Below are 23,898 nucleotides of genomic sequence, written 5' to 3' on the forward strand. Positions count from 1 at the left end.
TACCGCCGACAGGTTAAGCTGTCCACAGCCGCTTTCCACCGCAATAGTCGTAGCCTGAATGTGATTCGTTTTAAATTCTGGAAGCACTTGGTGCTTGATGGAATTTCTTAAGATAGATATAAGTAGGTATTTGACTCAAGTTTTTGTTCCAACTTTGCCCTCCATTTTTATCTTTAGCTTCATGGGCCGACATCTGTTTACGTCAGCTGTTTTGACCAATCGTATCGCAGAATTATGAAGCGCGTCTGGATTGGAGACGTTAAAAATTACCATAATCGGGGCTCAGTGCCCCGATTGCGCTAATTTTTAACGTCTCCAATTCATTAGCGCTTCTTCTCCTCCAGTTGCACTCCGTTTTTTATTTCAGCTGAGGTGCAAATTCGGTATCCCGGTAATAGACGTACCTTCCTAGTATTTTCATTGTCACATGAGATATTTAGCTAAAATTGAAGGTCAATTTCAAAAAGAATCAGGGCCCAGCACAGCATTGAATAGTGATCGCTCGCAATGCTATGAAATGCTAGCTAGGTAATTAAGTACGAAAAAATCATAGTTTATTAGGAGGAAATTATATCGATACTTTCGCCCTAACCTTATAGATGCACATCACTAATTAATTATCAGCTGATTGTCATATTTGTATGTCAGTTTCATTCATTCAAATATTTATTTTCTTCTCTTTTAATTTATTTTCTTGATTTTCTTCTGCTTGAATGATTTCGATTATGAATACTAGAAATATATTTCGAATGTGCAATAAAATGATAATACCATCAATATCGTCGAGGAGCTACGGCTACAAAGTAATAAAAAGACCGGATCCTAAAACATTGAAAATGCCTGCACCGGGCTCGGCTCCTAGTTTAATGGAAATAATTAAAGAGAAGATCCGTCTAAATGGGCCTATAACAGTGGCCGAGTACATGCACATAGTGATAACGAACCCTACTGAAGGATATTACATGAAGAAGGAAGTGATTGGCGAAGCAGGGGATTTCATAACCTCTCCAGAAATAAGTCAGCTGTTTGGAGAAATCCTAGCCATCTGGTTTTATGCAGAGACGCAGAAAATGGGTTTCGGCAAACCCTTGAATATCGTTGAACTTGGTCCCGGGAAAGGAACTTTAATGGTCGACATTTTAAGGGTATAAAAAATATCACTATCATTATTCCATACTGTTAAAGATAGAAATTATAATGTAAAGTATTTCGTTTTAGTATTAATTTCTAATTGTATTGGTTTTCGTTCAAGGTTCTTAATCGTCTTGGCTATGAATCAACCAATGTGAGCCTACACTTAGTTGAAGTCTCATCTACGATGCAAAATGTGCAAGCAAACAGGCTTTGTATATCACACAGAGCTACTGATATTGAATCTCCATATAATTATGAGGTAATCATGATTTTTGTATAGTATTCTAACCCTGGGTTGCACCATTTTACTTTAGTTCGGTCTTACTGTTATGGTTAAAGCTAAAGTGGTGTAACTGAGGCTTAGTTTTGTAATTGTAACTTACATCTTACTTAATAAATGAATATTTATTTTTCAGGGTGAAACGTTAAGCGGTATCAAAGTATACTGGTATAATGACTTGAAAAAGGTGCCACATGAATTTTCCTGGTATATAGCCCATGAATTCTTTGATGTACTTCCCATTCATAAGTTTCAGGTATAGTGAAGAGATACATAAATGTTTTGTATAAAGATCATACTTAGTTTTTTTTTAAATACATGAATGTTTAGAAATTTTTGACAAGTTGCAAATATTTCTAACACTATTGGTTAAATAATTAAACTATCCCTTGTTCTAGAAAACTGAAGATGGCTGGAAAGAAATATTAATAGACATAGATGAAACTGGTAAACTTTATTATAGAATATCAGCAAAAGAAACACAATCAGTAAAGGTATTACTGCGACCACCACTGGACTCTGGAGACCGAACTGAAATTGAAGTCAGTCCAAGAAGTCTCGGTATCGCTAGACAACTTGCTCAGAGAGTTGATGAGTGTGGAGGAATAGCGTTGATCGCTGACTACGGCCATGAAGGTGAAAAAGGAGACACATTTAGGGTATGTATATTTAGTGTAATATAAAAGGTTTTTTAATAATTAGATTAAAAGTTGCAATAGTAGTCTGTCTTCTGGAAAATTTAAACCATATTGCAACCTCTCTTAGTAAATATTTTGACCATACAGCAATAGTAGGCAATTTAAGAGAAACAAATCTTCTTTACCCGGAAGCTTATTACAAAATTTACAATAACCATTCTTTAACCTTTCAGGCGTTCCATAAGCATAAAGTGGTAGACCCATTAGAGAACCCTGGTGCCAGTGACCTCACCGCTGATGTGGATTTCATGCAGCTTAGAATCGCAGCTGCCAAAACTCCAAGCGATGACAACTATGCCATAGTAATGGGCCCTGTGCAACAGAACGATTTCTTGGAAAGAATGCAGGCACGAGTGCGTTTGCAGGTGAGATTTCGTGGAAGATTTGATACCTGAATATTATTATTCATTTTCAATGGCCTCCATGGTGCATTTAGCCAATGTTGAGTGTTTAAACACACACAGTGCCAATAGAAATGTTTATAGATAAAAATTGATAAAATACTGTCAATTAATAAACAAAATATTTTACAGGTACTGATGGACAATGCTAAGACAGAAGAAGAGAAAGAAAAAATCAAAAGTGCATACGAGATGCTAGTGGATCCTAAAAAAATGGGCGAAAGATTTAAATTTATGGCATTGTACCCATCTTCCATGGAAAAGATATTGGAGCAGCATCCGCCTTTAGGTTTTTCTGTACCTAAACCCTAGTTATAAAATAATTGATATAAATACTGTAAATATTATTTAAAAATATACATAACGTTTGTTTTTATTAAAAGTTTTTTTTTACTATCAAATTACTATAATTGAAATCTTTGACTTTAAATACTTTTAAATTTACTTTAAATATTAAAAGTCAATTTAAAGTGCTATTCCAAAAAATATTTAGAAATGGACACAGAGTTTCACTCGTGTACTTTATTTTATTAATTGGGTTGCCTTTATGAATGATATACAGGGTGGAATTTTGTAATGCCACCTGGAGGGAAAGTACTCTTAATACTGTACATAAAATTAACTTTAAAAAAAAATAAAACCGACTTCAAATGCGTGAACACAAAAAAAACTGAAAATTGCGTATAAAAAAGTTCATCCCCAATTTTCCACCCTTGGGGGTATATTGCGTATAAAAAAGTTCATCCCCAATTTTCCACCCTTGGGGGTGAAATATTTTCTTCAAATTCGCATGAAACCACCCTTTTGATAATACCTATTCAACAAAAAAATAATCGTTCAAATTGATTTATAATCGGCGGAGATATTGCGTATAAAAAAGTTCATCCCCAATTTTCCACCCTTGGGGGTTGTTTTTTCTATTATTAAATTTAAATGGGACCACCCTTGAGGTATTACCTATACGCCGAAAAAAGATTTGTTCAAATCGGTTCATAATTGGCGGAGTTATCGCGTAACAAACATAGAAAAAAAAAAACATACGGGTCGAATTGAAAACCTCCTCCTTTTTTTTGAAGTCGGTTGAAAATTTACTGAAAGAAAACATTCCTTTATTTTTTAAAAGAAAGAGAGCTGCATTCAAAGATTTTCGAATTTTTTTCGAAAATTCACTACCATACCATACAATTTACTGCACATAATTAAAATAATTTAAGATTTCATGGTTTTCCTTTCATTTCATGTATCAAGTTTGTTAGAAAGATTTCATCCTTATACTTAACCATAACGATCGATGCAATAAAAATACAGGGTGTAATTTTTAACAGATTTTAGTTGGTTCGGTTCCCAGGTGTGGCAAGCAAATTTTTTTGAAATCTTTCTATTTCTTTTCAAAAATAAAGGAATGTTTTCTTTGAGAAAAAAATTCTATCTACAATATTAGGAGTACTTTCCCTCCAGGTGGCATTACAAAATTCCACCCTGTATAATGTGAATTTGTGAATGTGATGACTGATGATGATACCCCTGTCTGTGCCTCCATATCTGTGGTGCCTCCTGTTCCTATCCTGTGATTTTTCTCTATACCAGTAAAAGGTTAAAAAGTCTGCTAAACCTTTTTTCTGTGTTCGATTCAACAATTTAATTGAATTTTATAGCCTGACCAGGAACATAAAAACCCTGGCACAGAGGCGCGTCAATTGCATTTGATAGTGCAACACTGAGTACAGTCGTACCTGTGTTAAATTAATAGGCTAACTTTATGTATCAGGATTCAGTATTACGGGCTAATTTGATATTCTCATAAATTAACGAAAAAATATTATTATAGGTAACCTGATTTAAATAAATTAAATGAAACCATCAATCGAGCTAGTACAATTTATTTTATTATTCATTGATAATCAAATTCAGAACTTGAATATTCAACTGCAATGTCTGCTCATGAACGCTTCAAACTCGGTACTTCTTTCCCAACCCCATAAAATTCAACACTTAGAAAGTGACAAAAAATGTTAAAATAGGTATTTGAAACAAACCACAGCTAATTTTCATAGTGGACTGTACTATACGATAAACATGTCAGTCAATTTGACAACCTTTGTCGGAAACATTATTCAATGAAAATATTGTCCAAACCCTTAGTATTTCTCTTCGACAAATACTTTAACACATTGTGAACCACTTTTCTTTCACGACTATAAAAATATTTTAGCAATTTAATTCATAAAACCAATTGCGCACATTTAAAATATACTTTGTTTACACTTTGACAGCAATAGACTGACATGCAAGGTGACATGTCAATGAAGTTTTCAGTTACTGTTGCCATTAAAAGAAATTAGTACCATTAGTTTTCCGCAACATGGCGAGGGTTTTTATGTTCCTGGTCAGGCTATAAGAACGATTATTTACCACTGCCCCATCCCTAAAAAGAGCTGTCAAATCTAGTTAAATAATCTGTCAAATTCTCAGACGAAGTGTGAGAATTTTTATTTGCAGTTTCAATTAATTTTATTTTGTTCTTGTGTTTCTGGGAGTATACGGTCTAAATATTATTACTTACAAAATATAGTACTAGTAGTAATACATGTTGAAGAGATAGTGCGCAGTCCATGCCATGCGTTATTTTGTGGCTATGGTAGGTTATGTTTTGATTTGAACGTATACTTAGAACGTTTAAAAACCGCGTGTGGCATTTAAAAACACACTAATAAAATGACTCAGAAATTTCAACAGGAGGCAGAAGCCAGCGAAAACACAAAATATAAGGATGGAGTCAACAGGAACGCTAGGCTTATTGTTCGAAATATATCCTTCAAGGCGACTGAAGACAGTTTGCGGGATCACTTCTCCCAATACGGGACCGTGGAAGAAGTGAAACTGCTTCGGAAGCCCGACGGGAAGCTGGTGGGATGTGGCTTCGTGCATTACACACACGTGCCCATGGCCAACAAGGCTATAACTGCTACTAATAAAAAACCATTTCTAGGTAAAGTACTTATTTTATCTTGACTGTGAGTTATTTTCACTGTAAATGCCTTAAAAAAGTGATCAAAACTTAATTTCATACCTATATTAAAATACCACATGCTGCACATTATTAATACTGTTATTCTAACTTCTGATTGATTGCACGGTACAAGAAGAAGAAAAACAATGTTGTCAATCAGATGATAATATTCGATAACAAATAAATTTCAGACCGTCCCATTTACGTCTCTTGGGCAGTGCCCAGGCATAAATATGGGGAGAATGCAGAGCAGGACCAACCTCCCAAGAAGAGTGCAACTTTTGGTGATTACGAAAAAATTACAGTTAAGGGTAAGTTACGGAATACTTTCAAATATCTTCAAAATTAAATGATGATGTCTGTTAATTCAATTTGATATTTTAAACCATTTTTGTTTTAGATGAAGATCAAACCAAATCAGACAAGGATAAAAATAAACAACGTATCAACCGCAATGCACGTCTTATCATAAGAAATGTGAGCTTCAAAGCCACTGAAGAATCCTTGAAGGAGCATTTCCAAACCTACGGTGATATATTGGAGGTGAAACTTCTCAAGAAACCGGATGGCAAACTGGTTGGGTGTGCGTTCGTACATTTCAAGAATGTGCCAATGGCCAAGAAAGCTCTGTTGAGCACTAACATGAAGCCATTTTTGGGTGTGTATCAAAAATTCATCAATATTATTTAAGTTTCATCATCTTACTTATATTTTCTACATTTGATAGATAGATAGTGTCTGTCTTATCCCACTGCTGAGCTAAGACCTTTGCAGCTCCAATAAACGTAGTTTAATATCAATACAGTCTCCTCTATCTTGTTTTAGTTAATTTTCATCCTCTGCTCCATATTTCCAGGCCGTCCAATATCCGTGGACTGGGCGGTGGCCAAGGACAAGTACATGCAGCACATCGTGAACCAGCAGCTGGAGATGCAAGAGGATGTCAAGAAGGAAGACTCCGACAGCGACGAAGATGAGCCTCCACTAAACATCTCCAATGACGATGTGAAGGCTGAGATTAAAAGTAATTTTACGTTATACTTTAGGCCAGCGGTTCCCGAATGGTGGTCCGCGGAACCCTGGGGTTCCGTGGAAAGGCCGCAAGGGTTCCGTAAAAAATATTATCCCACGTTTCGTGACCGACGTTGTTCGCTCGCACCGACTTGTTTACGCACAAGGGAGGGGCAGGGCGTGCGGGCGGAGTAGTACGGGGGTTCCGCTAGGAAAAGTATAATCAATTAGGGTTCCTTGGCAAAAAAAAATTGGGAAACCCTGCATTAGGCAGTCTTCATCCATTGATTTATAAGGTTACACACCAACGCCGCCAAGACAACTAGGAGTCGGAGTGGTCGCCATGGCCGAAATCGGTCGGATGGATCACTCACTCACTCACTCACTCACTATAAGGTTACAGCCGAAAGACGTCCACTGCTGGACAAAGGCCTCCCCCAAGGTTTTCCACATAGACCGGCCCTGCGCCCGCAGCTCCCGCGACCTTCACCAGATCGTCGGTCCACCTAGTGGGAAACCTGCCCACACTAACGTCTTTCGGCTCGTGGTCACCACTTAAGAATTTTTCTGCCCCAGGCAAGATTTGATCATTTTTCAATCAATTTTAGGTGAATCAGATGGTGATTCTGTAAAAGAAGAGGATGATTCTTCAGCAGAAAGTGATGATGAAGACGATAAAAGCGATGATGAAGATAGTGATGATGAAAAAGATGATGAGGACCAGGAGGAGGAAGAAGATGATGTTGATGATGATCAAAGCCAAACCAGCACTAAACCGGAATGGAAGCGGTAAGTTCATGATCAATATTATGGTGGTTTCTTTACTCTATTGCTCTATCTTGACCTTCATTCTTCCTTCCTGGGTGGGATAATTTTTATAATCATAAAACAGTTATTGCTAATAAACATTGTGCCAAAGTTAAACAAGAACAAGGGGCTAATGGGACTTTTAGTAATTTGTAAAACCAAAAATTAATAATAATCTTTTTTTTTAAAGTGGTTGCAGGGAAAACTGTTATAATAACAGCCCCTTAATAATTAGCCCCTTTTGAGGGCACTCATACATGTCCCAAATGTAGTTTACTTTACTTTTTAACAAGGCTACTATTCCCTCCACTCATTCCCACTTTGCAACCTCTGTGTAGTCAGGATCTACAGCTTGACAGCCAATAAAAACTTAAGTGAAGGTCAAGTTTGTCCCAAAAACTACTTGCGACAACATATGGTTGGTCCTGAAAAGTTGGGAAGCTTCTCATGATACAGTAGAATCCCGATTATCCGGATAATCGATTTCAAAGGAAAATCAAACAAATATTTACTTTTTACAATAGAAAGGGTTTTCAATACATCATTTTAGACCATTGGATGAATCCATTTCTTATAACAATGAACCAAGACGACGTCTGTACCGTGTTACGGTGGCGGCGCCTTGCCGTTTTGATGGGTCCAGACCCTAAATCGGTAATTAGAACCGGGAAGAATGAATGAATCCGGATAATCGATATTCTACTGTATAACTTTTCCGACAACCACCAACATATCGGCTGAGAAGCAGCAGTAGTCAGTACCAACTATCTCTATCTCGCCAGGACCCAGCTGAACGATGCAGAGGACGGCTGCACAGTGTTCGTCAGCAACGTGCCGTTTAGCGTGGACAGCGCACAGTTGCGGGAATTCGCGGAGGGCACCGCGCCCGTGCGCTATGCGCTCGTCTGCGTCGATAAGCTCACCGAGCACTCCAAGGGCTCGGGCTTCATCAAGTTTACCGTGAGTCGCTTGTTCCTTACTAGCATCTGCCACATATCTCAACAAGTTCACAAATCATCAGATCCATCTGCCATATTTGCCACTCTCACTTGTTTCCACGGTTGGATCATTTGAGTCCAAATGGGTATGTGCAAATACTCCACTGTAAATGAGTGTTCAATTTAATATTTATATGAGAGAGGTCTCTCAATATGATTGTCTACCTAACATTATTATTGTTTTCTTTTACAAATAGCTTCGCTGTTCTTCGTTTCAATGAAGCGATTTCGAAATGGTAACGTGTACGCGGACTATTTCCTCGTCTGACGTCTACAACAGGTCATATTATTATAGCATCCTCTGCAGGGAGTACTATCATATAGTATCACGACATAAACTTTCTTGCCGCAGAACACGGCTTCCGTTCGGATCATATAGCATCTACTGAAGGAGTGCCGCAGGCAAACTTGTATACAGTGAAGGACTACCGTGACGTCACCCGTAACCCTTTGCAGAACCAGGAGGACGCGGACAAGTTCCTGGCACTGCCGGCGGCGTCGCTACGACTGGATGGACAGACGCTGCAGGCGCGGCCGGCGCTGCGCCGCGACAGCCTGCTCAAGCAGCCGCGCCAGCCCAAGGACAACCGCAACCTGTACCTCGTCAAGGAGGGCGGTGAGTGCATGCTGTAGCGACTGGACGGACAGACGCTGCGGCTGGAGGGACAGACGCTGCAAGCGCGGCCGCAACCCGTACCTCGTCAAGGAGGGCGGTGAGTGCATGCTGTAGCGACTGGACGGACAGACGCTGCGGCTGGAGGGACAGACGCTGCAGGCGTGGCCGCAACCCGTACCTCGTCAAGGAGGGCGGTGAGTGCATGCTGTAGCGACTGGACGGACAGACGCTGCGACTGGACGGACAGACGCTGCGGCTGGAGGGACAGACGCTGCGGCTGGATGGACAGACGCTGCAGGCGCGGCCTCAACCTGTACCTCGTCAAGGAGGGCGGTGAGTGTACTGCTGTAGCGACTGGACGGACAGACGCTGCGGCTGGATGGACAGACGCTGCGGCTGGATGGACAGACGCTGCGACTGGATGGACAGACGCTGCAAGCGCGGCCGCAACCTGTACCTCGTCAAGGAGGGCGGTGAGTGTACTACTATAGCGACTGGACGGACAGACGCTGCGGCTGGAGGGACAGACGCTGCAAGCGCGGCCGCAACCTGTACCTCGTCAAGGAGGGCGGTGAGTGTACTACTATAGCGACTGGACGGACAGACGCTGCGGCTGGATGGACAGACGCTGCAAGCGCGGCCGCAACCTGTACCTCGTCAAGGAGGGCGGTGAGTGCATGCTATAGCGACTGGACGGACAGACGCTGCGGCTGGATGGACAGACGCTGCAAGCGCGGCCGCAACCCGTACCTCGTCAAGGAGGGCGGTGAGTGCCCCATGCCATGTGCAATCAAACCTTTACATTATAGGAACATTTCGACATCATTTTTGTTCAGAGCAGCCCAAGGACAATCGCAACTTGTATCTCGTCAAGGAGGGCGGTGAGTGCCACGTCATGAGGCGCCAATAATCGTACCTTTATACTATAGGAACATTTCGACATCATTTTTGTTTAGAGCGGTTTATAACAACCGCATCTTGTACCCGATTAAGAAGGTGGTGGTCACTACACTAGTGTTCGGACTTGGCGCTAACAATCATACTATTATGGTACGCCGCAGGCACGGGATTCTTCTATTGGTCTACTATTGAAAATATTCTTAGCAGTCATTCCATTGATAACAGAAACCTTCAACCACACCAACGCGTAACGCGCAAGTTCAGGCGACCTGTCATTTCCCAATGATCGCGTCGGCGAAGGCGATCTGCACGCGTTGGTAAAGCATAACAGTTAGGCTAAGAACTCACGGCGCGAATTTCACCCGCGCCCGCGGCGGTTGTGGAATTGCGGTTTTATTTCAAAACTCACGGGAGCGGTTATTTGCGCGGTTATTCTAAGAACGCGCCCGCCGCGGGTGAAAATCGCGCCGCGCGCTAAGACACTGGTCAAAAATGGTCGCCCACCGATCGGGCGGTTATCCCGACCCGCGTGATTCTTCCGCGCCCGTTGTGCATTAGTTTTTACGTATCTGCATTCTACAGAAACTGCGGGCCCGCAACATGGGTTCTTAGCCTTACGAACTTAATAATGGGAGCACGTTCACATCGCCTGGCAGCGTCAGCTTACCTGACCTCTCGTGGCAGCGTCAGCTGACCGTGACTTCGTGTGCTGCGTGTCTCGCTAATGTCGTGTAGCTGCATCAGCTCTCTTGACGCTAAAACCACGTACGTAGCTTGTACTGGATGCCCTAACTGACGTGTCCTTGTGTCCCGCAGTGGTGGCAGCGGGCAGCCGAGCGGCGCTGGGCGTGTCGAGCTCGGACATGGCCAAGCGGCTGGCGCTCGAGCGTAGCAAGACCCAGATGCTTAAGAACCTCAACAGGTATGTATTGTAGACTTATACATATTTACTTTTGCTTCATAGTGAGACTATCACAACGTGATAATATTACACTCAACATCAAATAAACCGCACCTTCCGCGACGCGAACTTTAAAGATTTTCTTCTGAAACAATCATGGTGCCCCAACAATATTTGAAAGCCCAATAAATAAACATACACATTTAATTTTTTCATAAACACTTAACAGGTACCATAAATATGACTTGAAAAAAGGCCTCACTTGGGGCTCACCTATGGGATCAATTAGACCAATTTTTGTGGTTATAAAACCAAATAATCATCTTACGTGTCTTTTTTAACAGATGGATAGCGATTAATCCCAATTTAACAGTTTTATAGCCATAAAATCCTTCTAAAAACACATTTTTGGGGTAAAAACCTTTCCTTTAATGAAATTAAGTTTAGAACTAGGCTTTCAAATGGTACCAATGTTGGTGGGAAGTGGGGATGCACACGTTTGATAAGTGCTTGTCGCGGGAGGTGCGGTTTATTTGATGCCGAGTGTAGTATTTGTAAACACCTATGTTTCACAATAAATAATTTTGAATTTAAATGCACATCACCTTTACCCCAAATACATTTCATTCATACTAACCCATGGATCAACTGTAATCTGATTAATAAAATATTTGAATTTGAAAATAAAGACTGAATTTTTTTGTCGGCCGAAAGTCCTAGAGAGAAAGAGAGACTAAACATTTTTGGGAGTCTGAAATTCACTGAGATTTAGATATAGAGGTATAAACTACCAACTCATGTATTGTATTCTGTACTTTTTGCGTGAATGAGTAAAAAAATAGTCTCACAAACTGCAACACTGAATATACCCGTAAAGGGAAAAAGTTACAGAGACTGAAAACTACTTCGATTTTCAGGGCTAGATGTGTTTTACAAAGTGTCTACTACAAATGTTCAACTGTGACGTGATACAATTTTAGTCCATTTTTGACCCGGTTCGCCAGTGTCGACTCTCACAGTGCGGGTCAGAAGTGCGGCTTAGTAATTACTTTTTTTCTAAAAAAGATGTCTCGTTTACTTCTCCAACTAAGCTAAAGTCCGGTCGCCGAGCACGTAGAATTTCGCACACTCACTGTGACCGCTCGTCACACATTCGCGACAGCGATATAATTACGCGCGAGCAATAAGAATGGGTAGCTTGGGGTCATTGGACGAAATTACCCGTGTTCGGCGACCGGACTTTTAAATTATGCTTATTTTCGGAGTGGTTTCAGCTCAATAGAACATCGTTTTTTCAGGTTCGTGTCCCGCTACCGGCTGGTGGTATCCAACCTGCCTCCCTCGTGGAATGACACTCGCTTGCGGCGGGTTTGCGTGGCGGCTGCGGGACGCGCCGCCGTCGTCACGGAGGCTCGTGTGATGCGTGACCTGCGCGCGCCGCTCGGGACAGACGGACAGCACCCGTGAGTCACATTACAGAATAGATCATGTTATTCACGAAGACGCGCCCCACCATTCTTCCGCTAATGTTTGAGTGTTATCGGTAGGTACACGCTAAATCATCTATGAGTGCACACGCACACTACAATAATGACGCTCGGATTGCTCGAATCAAACTCCCCGCACCCCGCGCTTCTCTCTCGACCAAACATTGGTGGGGCGCGTCTTTGTGGATGAAACTATCTTAATAATATGTACAACGTAGTTTACAAAAGTTTTACGATTTTTCTTCGCGAAGGTATTAAAAAAATATCTACACAATACCGTCAACAATATGCTGTAATTTAGCTTGTCTCAAGAGTCGAGCACCGTTTCGTTTACTTATGTCAGTGATCGGTATAACTGTGCCGATGCGATACCGACACAAAATAGGGATTATAAAAATCTTTTTCAAATACCATTTCAATATAATTATTTGGATGTCATTAAAACTGTACGTTTTTTACAGGTCAAAAGGCTACGGCTTCGTAATGTTCACTCGACACGAAGATGCACTTACCTGCCTGAGAAAGTTGAACAACAACCCAGACATTATCGATCAGAACAATGTAAGTAACTTCCTGCCCCATACAACCAAACTGTGGAATGGACTGTCGACTGCGGTGTTTCCGGACGGATACGACCTGCAAGCTTTCAAGAGGAGAGCGTATCTTTACCTTAAAGGCCGGCAACGCACCTGTAACGCCACTGGGTCTGCTGGTGTCTATGGGCGACGGTAATCACTTACCATCAGGTGATCCGTCTGCTCGTTTGCCTCCAAAAAAAAAAAAAAAACAAGTTTATAAATATTCTTCCATGTGTAACTCTTACTGATTTAAGTTTATTTGACACAAAGCACAAAATAATCAATCTGACTGTAGTTGTTGCAATTCTCAAAGGCGAGTGAGCTTTACATGTGTGGTGGCTCGCTACTAGCGTTTTGACAGAAATGTCTATGCTGACACTATCGTTATGTGCATGTACACGTACACACACACACACACACACACACACACACACAAGTAAAGCTCACTCGCCTTCGTGAGTTGCAAGAACTATAACTGGCAATATTTTGAAGTGCTTCTTTCTTCTACTATTACCATATTAGATGGAGCTTGAGGTGGTTCTCTATCAAAAACATTATTTTCCAGAGGCCCATCGTCTCCTTTTCCATAGAAGATAGAACCGCGCTGAACGCCAGAAAGAAGCGTCTGGAAAAATCCATCGCCAACAACCCAACGGCCAACAAACCGGACAACGATAACCAATCGAAAAACAGGAAACGCAAAAACATGGCCCCGCCGGACGAGAGTTACGTGAAAAAAGGCAGATTCGATAAACCTAAAAACCATAATGATGACTTCGCTAAAAAGAGGTTAATGGGGAAGAAACATCAAAACCAAAATGAAAACAGCGCAGGGAAATTCGTAAGGAGACCAAGAAACGACGAATCTAATGAATACACTGGATTAACTGCTAAAGAGGGTTCTCAACACAAAATGAGGAGCAATCATAAATTGCGACAACAGGCGGACGTCCATAGACAACAGGTCAAAATGGAAAAGAAAAAAAGTAAGAAGGCCATGCGACTCAAAATGGCGGCCAAGGAAAGGGTGAAGCAGCCGAAACAGAAAATTAATAAAGCGCCCGGCAAGAAAAATAAAAGGAAGAAGTTCAAGTCGAATAATATTAGGGATATACTTAAGTAAATGTACATTATGTATTATATTCGTTTTTAAATACATTTAATTGTAAATATGTATTCAGTTTTTTTATTAATCATTTCTTTGGTAAGACCCGATACAAGTCATTCTTGAATATCATCATCATCATCAACAGCCCTTTACAGTCCACTGCTGGACTATGAGCCATAATCTCCACGCTAGGCAGGCGGGTTGGAGATTGCAGTTTAAAAGATTGATGTTTTTCAGAGAGCGCTGCTGCCCATTCTCTGTTTAATGTGTAGTCCCTAAGTCGCCTCTTACGACACCCGCGGGAAGAGTAGGAATATAATATTGTTTATTTAATAAAACAATTAAATAAGTACAAAATGTATTTACATGAATAATTATGGCGTCATTAACCAGCTATATTGAAGCTGTCTGAATAAATCTGTATAATAACCCACTATTTTATCTTTGTCCAGCAGTGGACGTCTCTTATTTGCTTGAAACTAACGAGCAGTGGCCGATTTACATATTTCCATCTTAGTTTTCTATCTAGTCCATCTACGCTAAGGTATTATGCTGCGGCGAGGCCACGACAAATATTTCTATGTATTGTTGTCTTTGTGTGATATCCATTTTGTAATAAATGAGTCACATAGAAGCAGAGCCAGCGACATTTTTTTTTGTTATGATACATTCAGTAAAAAAGTGGAGGCTGCTTCTATATGACTGAATCAAATGTTTTTTTCTTTTTAAATCACGGTACACACTACCGCAGCATTTTATAAATAATTTTAATTTCTATAGGGCAGAATTAATCCTAAATACCAATTTTATTGGCAATCCTATTGGTGACTGCCACTGCTCCCGAGGCCCGGTCATGACGTCATGACCGGGGCACGCGCACGCATCTTATCCGGGTGCGCGAGCAACTCCCGCGCAGTCAAATGGTCGTGCAGAAGTTGGAGGTACTCTTGCTGGTGTTTGTTGTAGTGCAGCACGTGCGGCGAGCGCTCCCAGCAGTGCCACGTGCACTGCAAGTATAATAAAGATGTTTAAAAACATAATCATCAGACTAAACCAGGGGTTCCCAACCTTTTCCACCCCGCGGCGGAGTTACTTTAGTATTTTTTTATCCCTTTGAAAAAGATACAGCCGAAAGAAATAAGCATATTTAATGATAGTAGTTAGGTTTAGGTAGATAGGAACATAAATTAAAACATCTATCTACAATATGAAATTTCTACGGCGCCGCACGAGGGCGCCCCAGGACGCACACTTTGGTAAGCCTAAACAGTTTTGTTGCATCTCTATTATAACTACGTAAAAGATAAAAAGACCTCAATATTTATGTGCTCTATTTTGTACATCCACATTCTACAGTGCTTTCAAACCTGCCTGCGAAACCTGTATGCATAGGGGTTCAATATCGGTAGCCTAACATCTTGGTGGGTACTGCACCATTCTTGGGTCCACCCCCCCATAAATACACCTATAGGGACTGCCGAACTGTCAGAGCATAATGCGTCCTGTGGATCAGTGTTACCTTGACGCCTAGGTTGACCCAGCTATCGTGCACGCTGCGGTTACTCCGCTCGGCGCCTACGGGGTCACTACGGGACAGCAGGAACAGCGCGGGCGCACGGCACGGGGTCTTGTGGAAGAGATCCGAAGCACGCAGGTAATGCGACGTCGCAGCGTCGTGGAATTTCTTCAAGTGGTATCTAGTATAAAAGTTTTCAATTATAATGCAACTCAGTGTAAAACGGCCTGGCCTGGATGAGGGCGATTCAAGACCGGTATTGTGGAAATCCTTGGGGGAGTTTTGTCCAGCTGTGGACGTCATTTGGCATTTGGATAAAACGGCACATAGCTCGTAGAGCTGATGGCCGTTGGGGCAAAAAAGTTCTTGAGTGGCGACCACAGGCCAGAAGACGTGGGCAGGCCTTGAACTAGGTGGATCGAAGATCTGGTGAAGGTCGCGGGAAGAACCTGGATGCCGGCATCGCAGTACCGGTCATTGCGGAAATCTTGGGGGAGAGCTTTGTCCAGCAGTGAACGTCATTTGGTTGAAACTAATAAACTGTATAACGAGTAAGTGCGACTGACGAGGCTGCTGCGTAAGTGCTGTTCGCACCTTGACAGTCGTTCGAAATTGTGCGAGAGAGAGATAATAATTTATGCGTTATGCGATAAAGAAAGAGGCAATATAGCAACAGAGGGAGGGCCTCTCCTGACGTAGGTAGCTACTTGTGCTATGTGGTTAAAAAAATTGAATGGTTGTTTTTCTATATGACTGTGAAGTTTATTTTAGATATGATAGATAGGTCATAAATCAGTATTGTAATTTGTTTGACAACCAACCACATTACTTACTTGGTATAGGTCCTTAGAGCGTTCTGTAGGAACATATTCTTCGGGAACACAGCGGAGGGGAAGCCGACGGGAATCTCGGTGATGTCGGCCGCCGAGTCCCACACTTGAGCGCGCACTCGGTCCAGGACAGGTTGGTATCTGAGAAGAAGTTTTATACGTCTTAAGTGATGTTTATCCCGATGGATTAGCAAGCTGAAGTGGCAATGGGCAGGGCACATAGTACTCAGAACTGATGCCCGATGGGGCAGCAAGATTCTGGAGTGGAGGCCGCGTACCGGGAAACGCAGAGTAGGACGTCCACCAACAAGGTGGACCGACGACATTGTATAGGTAGCAGGGAAGCGCTGGTCGCAGGCCGCTACCAATCGATCAACATGGAAAGCATTGGGAGAGGCCTATGTTCAGCAGTGGACGTCCTATGGCTGAAATGATGATGAGTGATGTTTTGTGTAACTTTCTAAACTAATTAAACTGCTAATGACAGCTGGAATAAACTGGATGCAAGTGACCAGGGACAGAAGTTGGTGGAAAGTTGAAGAGGAGGTCTATGTTCGCAGACGAACTCCTAATGCTATAGATAGATAGATAGATTGGCAGCAGAAAAAAAACTGAACGTAGGAAAGTCAAAACAAAAAATCTTTATTTATTCTTTAGCACTGGTCCTTGGTTCTGACGGAAGAAACTGAAGACTGGTACTGGCAAGGTACTGTACTTTACCGTCCGTGAATCGACGCTGAGATGTGCCGTTTAAAAGTTTTATTTCTTCTAGGTTGTGTGTAGGATGCAATAAAGATTTATCTTTTCTTGGATAGTAAGTATTCAACTAGAAGGCCTAAGTTAATGTAAGAATATACTGTATATTTTCCTGAAATAAATACTAAACATTGCTCACTAGTGATTTAATTTTGTTGACTTGATGTCTATTCCCACCTCTCGTTCCCACCGCTGCAACTCCTGTGTAGCCAGGATCTACAGCTTGACCGCCAATAAAAACCCAACCAGTGAAGGTCAGTTGATGTCTATAGTAGGTATTACATATGTATGCTGAGAAGATGATCTTCTGTGTCCAGTCTACTCACTTCTCCTTATCCTTCATCGCGTAGACGAGAGCCTCGGCCCAGACGTAGGCGCCGACCGAGAAGCCGTGCAGCACCAGCGGCTCGTGCCCGTTCGCGGCCATGAACTTCATGAGGCTTGCTCCGACCAGCTGAAACACGAAATTGTTTTATTCAGTATCAGGTTTAAATTTTTGACAGGGGTTCTATCTACTAAATCTAAACTAATCTACCAAAAGATGAATGAAAGAAAGAAGATGTTTTCAGCTGTTTCTATTGTCAGCCTAATGGTTTAGGCATTAGATCAGTCTCCTTTAGGCGATTATCACACTGCACCGCGCTTCACCGCGGTACGCGGGACGACAGATTTAAGGCGATTAGAGTCCTCAATGACCTTGGGCGTTTGACCTTCACGCCGCGAGCAACACCCGCGTACCCCGCACCAAAAACTCCGATTTGACACCGATCAAAAATACACGGGCATAGGTAGATACNATTGTACATCCACATTCCACAGTGCTTTCAAACCTGCCTGCGACACCTGTATGCATAGGGGTTCAATATCGGTAGCCTAACATCCTGGTGGGTACTGCACCATTCTTGGGTCCACCCCCCATAAATACACCTATAGGGACTGCCGAACTGTCAGAGCATAATGCGTCCTGTGGATCAGTGTTACCTTGACGCCTAGGTTGACCCAGCTATCGTGCACGCTGCGGTTACTTCGCTCGGCGCCTACGGGGTCACTACGGGACAGTAGGAACAGCGCGGGCGCACGACACGGGGTCTTGTGGAAGAGATCTGACGCACGCAGGTAATGCGACGTCGCAGCGTCGTGGAACTTCTTCAAGTGGTATCTAATACAAGAGTTTTCAATTATAATGCAACTCAGTGTAAAACGGCCTGGCCTGGATGAAAGCGGTTCAAGACCGGTATTGTAGAAATCCTTGGGGGAGTTTGTCCAACAGTGGACGTCATTTGGCCTTTGGATAAAACGGCACATAGCTCGTAGAACTGATGGCCGTTGGAGCAGAAAAGTTCTCGAGTGGCGACAATGGGCCGGAAGACGGAGTGTGGGCAGGCCTACCATTAGGTGGATCGACGTTCTGATGAAGGTCGCGGGAAGCACCTGGATGCTGGCAGTACCGGTCACTGTGGAAATTCTTGGGGGAGAGGAGGACTTTGTCCAGCAGTGGACGTCACTTGGCTGCAATGAAGGAACAGTAAAAAAATCTGCGAGAAAACTAGTATGGCCATATTATGTCAGTGATTGTTTTTCTATATGACTGTCGTCCTTCTTTGCATTTATAGATGTGCTCGCTAGCGAGTTCGTAAAAAAATCTATGAAGATTTTAGAACACTTGAAAGTAGCCGCTAGGGGCGCTTTTTCTTGAATTTTTTTTAGCAGTCCCTAGCGAGCATACATAATGTGTGAACTCATGATAACCACAGACGTCATAAACAGTACTGTATTTTTTTAACAACCAAACAAATTAGGTACTTACTTGGTATAGGTCCTTAAGGCGTTCTGTAGGAACATATTCTTCGGGAACACAGCGGAGGGGAAGCCGACGGGAATCTCGGTGATGTCGGCCGCCGAGTCCCACACTTGAGCGCGCACTCGGTCCAGGACTGGTTGGTATCTGAGAAGAAGTTTTATACGTCTTGACTGGTATTATGGTGTTTTGTGTGACAAAATCTTAACTTTCTAAACTATTATTATACTCATCATCTCAGCCACAGGACGTCCACTGCTGAACATAGGCCTCCCCCAATGCTTTCCATGTTACCCGGTTGGTAGCGGCCTGCGTCCAGCTCCTTCCTGCTACCTTTATGATGTCGTCGGTCCACCTTGTGGGTGGACGTCCCACGCTGCGTTTTCCGGTACGCGGCCTTTTTATATTACTGTTAAGCTATTGACAGCTGGAATATGCTGGATGCAAGTGGCCAGAGATAGAAGTCGGTGGAAAGTTGAAGAGGAGGTCTATGTTCGCAGACGAACCCCAAAGGCTGCTATATAGATAGATAGAAACATATTGAGTATTAAAATAGATTGGCTTTAGAAAAAAAAACTGAACATAGGAAAATCAAAACAAAAAATCTTTTCACTGGTCACTGGTTCTGACAGAAGAAAAAAGGTATGGTTTACTGAACTTTACCGACCGTTAACCGATGCAGAGATGAGCCGATTCAAAGTTTTATTTCTTCTATTTACTAGTTTTGTGTCAAGTATGCAATAAAGATTTATTTTATCTTTTCTCGGATAGTAAGTATTCAACTAGAAGGCCTAAGTTAATGTAAGAATATACTGTATATTTTCCTGAAATAAAAACTAAACATTGCTCACTCATGACTTGTTGACGGCTACCTAAGTAAACTCCGTCAAACGTTAGTTCGACATTACGTTACTCCGACACTAATGAATACACTACTCAGACAAAGGATATTCGCCTTTGTCTAAGTAGTATAGTGTTGAAGTATTTTATTTCCCTTTTTGACGGGACTATTCCCACCTCTCGTTCGCACCCCTGTGCCTGCAACTCCTGTGTAGCCAGGATCAACAGTTTGACCGCCAATAAAAACCCAACCAGTGAAGGTCAGTTGATGTCTATAGTAGGTATTACATATGTATGCTGAGAAGATGATCTTCTGTGTCCAGTCTACTCACTTCTCCTTATCCTTCATCGCGTAGACGAGAGCCTCGGCCCAGACGTAGGCGCCGACCGAGAAGCCGTGCAGCACCAGCGGCTCGTGCCCGTTCGCGGCCATGAACTTCATGAGGCTTGCTCCGACCAGCTGAAACACGAAATTGTTTTATTCAGTATCAGGTTTGACTTTTTGACAAGGGTTCTTCTATCTATACTATCTTTGAAATAAACTATTGTATTCTATTCTACTAAATCTAAACTAATCCACCAAAAGATGTTGTCGTCGTTTTCAACTATTGCTATTGTCACCCTAATGTTTTAGGCATTAGATTGGACTCCCTTCTTATCTAAGACTCCCTTAGACCGCTAATGCCGCTAATCTACTCCCTAGACAAGTGGCAAAACGTGACAGTTATAATTTCTAAATCGCTTACGGATTAAATGTAAACACGCCAGAGTGAAGGGGTAGTATTTATTTTTTATTGAATATTGGTTTACCAACAACTTATCCACTGTTTCGAAATTACTTCTACTGTTTTGCCTACCATCTTATCCTGATACTAGCCATTTGGAGTGGCCTGATCGCATATTTAACGACATCCGCTGAAATATTGGGGCTGATTTTATTCAACTCTGCTGGATTACTCATAATGACGATGTGTAGTGCATTACTATAACAATATATTAGCCTGAGAAGAACTCAGAAGAAGCAAAAAGATATACAAACCTGTGATCCCTTCAAGGGCCACATGAGCTGCCACGGCGAGCAGGACACGGAGACCACGTCGAAGCCTTGCTCCAGGTATAACGAGGCATACTTCTGGACGTGCTGCGGCCGCGCCAGCATCCAGTTCATGATGATACATAGAGGTTTGTTGGGCTCCTTGTCCAATCTGAAAACAAGCGCAGGTTCTTAGTATTTTCTGGCTTCTATTGAGCGTCGTTTCACGCTCAAAACTCAGTTTTGAATTGAGTAAGGCATGGATTATGTAGATGATTCGGTTAAATACATTCAACAGTCAGTTGTAAAGAGATTGAATCAGGTTTTGAACATTGAAGTATAGTTAGTAGGTACATTTTTTTTTTTTTTTTTTTTTTTTTTTTTTNGATTATTACCAATTTGTATTACCCAAATTACTAATAGTCCCATTAGCCCCTCATGGTAAGCTAAATAAGCTTGTGTTACGAGTGGGCTCACCACAATACTCGAGCGGCGGTGGGATTCGAACCCGCGTTCCTCGTATCTCGAGTCGGCCACACCGACCCCTTCACCGTTCGGCTATCGTGGTTATAATTATTTATAACTCAATGGTTTTGAATGACTTCTCGTGCATGGCGCACGAGACAATTCGAAATTGTTTTGAACAGTGTACATTACATTTACGGCCAAGGTTGATTTTTTGTTTCTATTTTTATTTTCTCAAACTTAAACCTTGTACTGTAAAGAAAATTGCAACAAAGGTAACTACATATTATGTGCAAATACAATGTCAACTATTTTTTTATGAATGCTATGAGTGAAGATGATATTTTAGCAGGAAGATGGATAATTTTACCGATTATAAACGTACGAGTACGAAGGATAAGATTAAGCGACCGTAGGTACACACAACTATGCCCTGACCTGTAAATTTTTTTGTATGGAGTTACTTCGCTCCGTGAGTGCAGGGATTCGATTTTAGGAGCAATCAAAAAGTGCCACTTGTCTAGAGCCCTTTGTGTACATGTCAGAACTTACTTCATAGTTGTAGGATCCGCAGTGAGCTTGACCTTCTCATTGCTGATATACTGCAGGTTTTGACTGAGGGCTTGCGAGTGCAGCAGCCGGCTGCCTTGATTGCCCAAAGCTGGCGGTAGAACCAACAATATTCTGGGGCATGGCTGGAAAAAAGAAGTATTTGTTACAGACAAGCACCACATAGTTTCGGGTGGATAAAAGTACATGTAGTCTTAAAGTTAACGGTTTCGTTAATACTTGGGATATCCAAGTGGAATGGAAATAATTGTTGTGTAGTTTAATATTTGTTTTAAATCCCGCGTAAATTATGCTTGCTACGTTTGTCACAATACTTAGTCCAGCGGGCGACGGGGTTCGAACCCGCGTTCCTCGGATCTCGATTCGGCCAGCACGACACCAACATCACTGGGATATTATTGTCGCTAATTTTGATTATTTACGCTAGGAATTAAAATTTTACTTACTTGACTCCTAAATCTTTTGGGCAAGGCGAATAAAGAGGAACGTAGCGCAGCCATTATTGCAGATAATCCTAGAATTAAATAAAATTAGGTATAGTAATTATTTTATAAAATATTATCTCAAATTATTATTTCTTAACTCGAAAATATCGGATTGCCGCAGTTGGGAATTTATCCTACGACCTTTCGCTTGCTGGGCGCCTACGCACCTGTCTGATTGTCTCTGCAATCCGTGGGTTCAATTCCCATCTGTAGCAATTTGATGTTTTTTTAAGTTTGATAAGAATGATGTACCTACCTACCTGTAGTTTTAAAGTTTTAGGTCATATCTAAGTGCGTAGATAATGCTACAGATATTCATTCCTTTCGTTATAGATTATTAATTCATTAACATCATTTATGCGATCAATTGGTCGGTAGCAACAATTGAAAGAAGATCTATGGGTATAGATGTCCTCATTTTAATTTAATTATAGGTAGTCGACAGAACTAGCAATAAGCAATGAATAGAGAAAAAGTTTTTGAAATTTGTATAGTCAATTTAAACTCGGCACCCGGTATATTTTTTTAAATAGGAAACTCGATTCCCATACGTATTAAGCACGCACTTAGTTTAAAAGCAATGGAAAGGTAGGTAGGTACATTATATGCCGTAATCTACTTACTACTTTAGTGTTAAACAATAATAATTATTATAATGACAACATAAATATGTACTTACATTCGAGTGTCCCGGTTCGTAATGTATGCATCTTTTCAAACATACATTGTATACAAATCAACCATTAGCATTTAGTTGAGGCATTGAGGTCATACATAATTTACCACACACAATAGTTAGTTGTTAAGCGATATTTAGTGGTTAAATTGACGAAAACAAACTAAAATGAACACGCGCGTTCTGTGTGTTTTACAAGAATAAACTGACTGTGTTTATTGGTAAGCCGGCCGGCATCCACCGACCGCGATATGACATCATATGGGGGCGGCGGGTCATTCAACTGTTAGATCGATTGCGGCTAAATGACCTTTGTATATGAGCGGGAAGCTTCAAACGACCTTGCTTTTTATGTAGGTAGGTGCTGGAGATATGCAAAATCAGGGCATGGTATTATGCACCTTAATGTTAGTGCTATTGTGGTTAATTTTCTGACGATATAGTACTCGTACAAGTAAGCCAATTGACGTTTTATTTATTGAAATCTTATCAAGTAGATTAAAAGAAAAATACCTACTAGTTTTATTCCTTTCAGTTTTCGTTCATTTAACTTTGACCCGAATTAGCATATTTTACAAAGCACCACTCAGTTTTTTTGTTAATATCGCTGACGTAGGTTCTGTTACTATGCTATCTTTGAATCTTATCGCTCCAAGTGGTAGATGAGCTTTATTGATAAGTCTGCTATGTGATGTGGTTGCGCGGAATGAGGTCAAATTAGGCTAGAATTAATGGAACGAATTCCTTACAGCGTCTAGTTTTTCTGCTCTTCACGCAAAATATTGTATTTGTAATGTACTGGATTCGACTTCATTTATAAGAGGTATTCACTCAAAAAGACTTTAATTAATTGGCGTAATTAGATGGTCCGAAAAATATGTACATACATTCATGTACCAAGTACGAGTAGGTATATCAGAAGGATAGATGACATAATTATCCAAGATAATACGAGTACACCAGAGGTCACCGGTTCGATTCACGAATTAATGGGCGTTTT

The 23,898-nt window shown here is 41.5% G+C and overlaps 3 protein-coding genes across 4 annotated transcripts; 2 read left to right on the plus strand and 1 right to left on the minus strand.

Annotated features, from left to right (window-relative positions):
- The first annotated feature begins 662 nt into the window (after window positions 1-662).
- On the plus strand, window positions 663-2,889 carry LOC114350547 (protein arginine methyltransferase NDUFAF7 homolog, mitochondrial). The gene is made up of 6 exons (XM_028301388.1): window positions 663-1,145; window positions 1,253-1,393; window positions 1,551-1,670; window positions 1,813-2,073; window positions 2,286-2,477; window positions 2,646-2,889. Exons 1-6 carry the CDS (start codon window positions 714-716, stop codon window positions 2,823-2,825), a joined length of 1,326 nt encoding a protein of 441 aa, XP_028157189.1. The 5' UTR covers window positions 663-713; the 3' UTR covers window positions 2,826-2,889.
- Window positions 2,890-4,957: 2,068 nt separating this feature from the next.
- LOC114350555 (RNA-binding protein 28) lies at window positions 4,958-13,997 on the plus strand. 2 transcript variants are annotated; one of them, XM_028301397.1, is made up of 12 exons: window positions 4,958-5,151; window positions 5,238-5,502; window positions 5,715-5,834; window positions 5,924-6,181; window positions 6,380-6,547; window positions 7,143-7,323; window positions 8,124-8,301; window positions 8,796-8,955; window positions 10,672-10,777; window positions 12,055-12,219; window positions 12,705-12,804; window positions 13,387-13,997. In XM_028301397.1, exons 1-12 carry the CDS (start codon window positions 5,131-5,133, stop codon window positions 13,942-13,944), a joined length of 2,280 nt encoding a protein of 759 aa, XP_028157198.1. In that variant the 5' UTR covers window positions 4,958-5,130; the 3' UTR covers window positions 13,945-13,997. The 2 variants fall into 2 exon arrangements, with proteins under 2 accessions (XP_028157198.1, XP_028157199.1); XM_028301398.1 differs by having other exon boundaries at window positions 5,250-5,502.
- Window positions 13,998-14,244: 247 nt separating this feature from the next.
- On the minus strand, window positions 14,245-23,218 carry LOC114350557 (uncharacterized). Its single transcript, XM_028301402.1, has 8 exons — window positions 22,902-23,218; window positions 22,184-22,251; window positions 21,720-21,862; window positions 20,709-20,874; window positions 20,002-20,129; window positions 18,839-18,976; window positions 18,013-18,190; window positions 14,245-14,936 (listed from the first exon to the last, which is right to left on the minus strand). The coding sequence occupies exons 2-8, from the start codon at window positions 22,235-22,237 to the stop codon at window positions 14,781-14,783; spliced, it is 963 nt and encodes a 320-aa protein (XP_028157203.1). The 5' UTR covers window positions 22,238-22,251; window positions 22,902-23,218; the 3' UTR covers window positions 14,245-14,780.
- Window positions 23,219-23,898: the final 680 nt, after the last annotated feature.

Source organism: Ostrinia furnacalis, unplaced genomic scaffold (genome assembly GCF_004193835.3).
Source record: "Ostrinia furnacalis isolate ACB-3 unplaced genomic scaffold, ASM419383v2 OfSCF0918, whole genome shotgun sequence".
Taxonomy (NCBI): domain Eukaryota; kingdom Metazoa; phylum Arthropoda; class Insecta; order Lepidoptera; family Crambidae; genus Ostrinia; species Ostrinia furnacalis.

Coding starts and splice junctions, on each gene's coding strand:
- LOC114350547 (XM_028301388.1), top strand. CDS start 714: ATGATTTCGATTATGAATACTAGAAATATATTTCGAATGTGCAATAAA. Junction 1,146..1,252: donor TAATGGTCGACATTTTAAGG/GTATAAAAAATA, acceptor TTTTCGTTCAAG/GTTCTTAATCGTCTTGGCTA. Junction 1,394..1,550: donor AATCTCCATATAATTATGAG/GTAATCATGATT, acceptor TTTATTTTTCAG/GGTGAAACGTTAAGCGGTAT.
- LOC114350557 (XM_028301402.1), bottom strand. CDS start 22,237: ATGGCTGCGCTACGTTCCTCTTTATTCGCCTTGCCCAAAAGATTTAGG. Junction 18,977..20,001: donor GCGATGAAGGATAAGGAGAA/GTGAGTAGACTG, acceptor ACTTCTTCTCAG/ATACCAACCAGTCCTGGACC. Junction 18,191..18,838: donor GCCTTAAGGACCTATACCAA/GTAAGTACCTAA, acceptor CTCTTGTATTAG/ATACCACTTGAAGAAGTTCC.
- LOC114350555 (XM_028301397.1), top strand. CDS start 5,131: ATGCGTTATTTTGTGGCTATG. Junction 5,152..5,237: donor TGCGTTATTTTGTGGCTATG/GTAGGTTATGTT, acceptor AAAATGACTCAG/AAATTTCAACAGGAGGCAGA. Junction 6,182..6,379: donor TAACATGAAGCCATTTTTGG/GTGTGTATCAAA, acceptor CCATATTTCCAG/GCCGTCCAATATCCGTGGAC.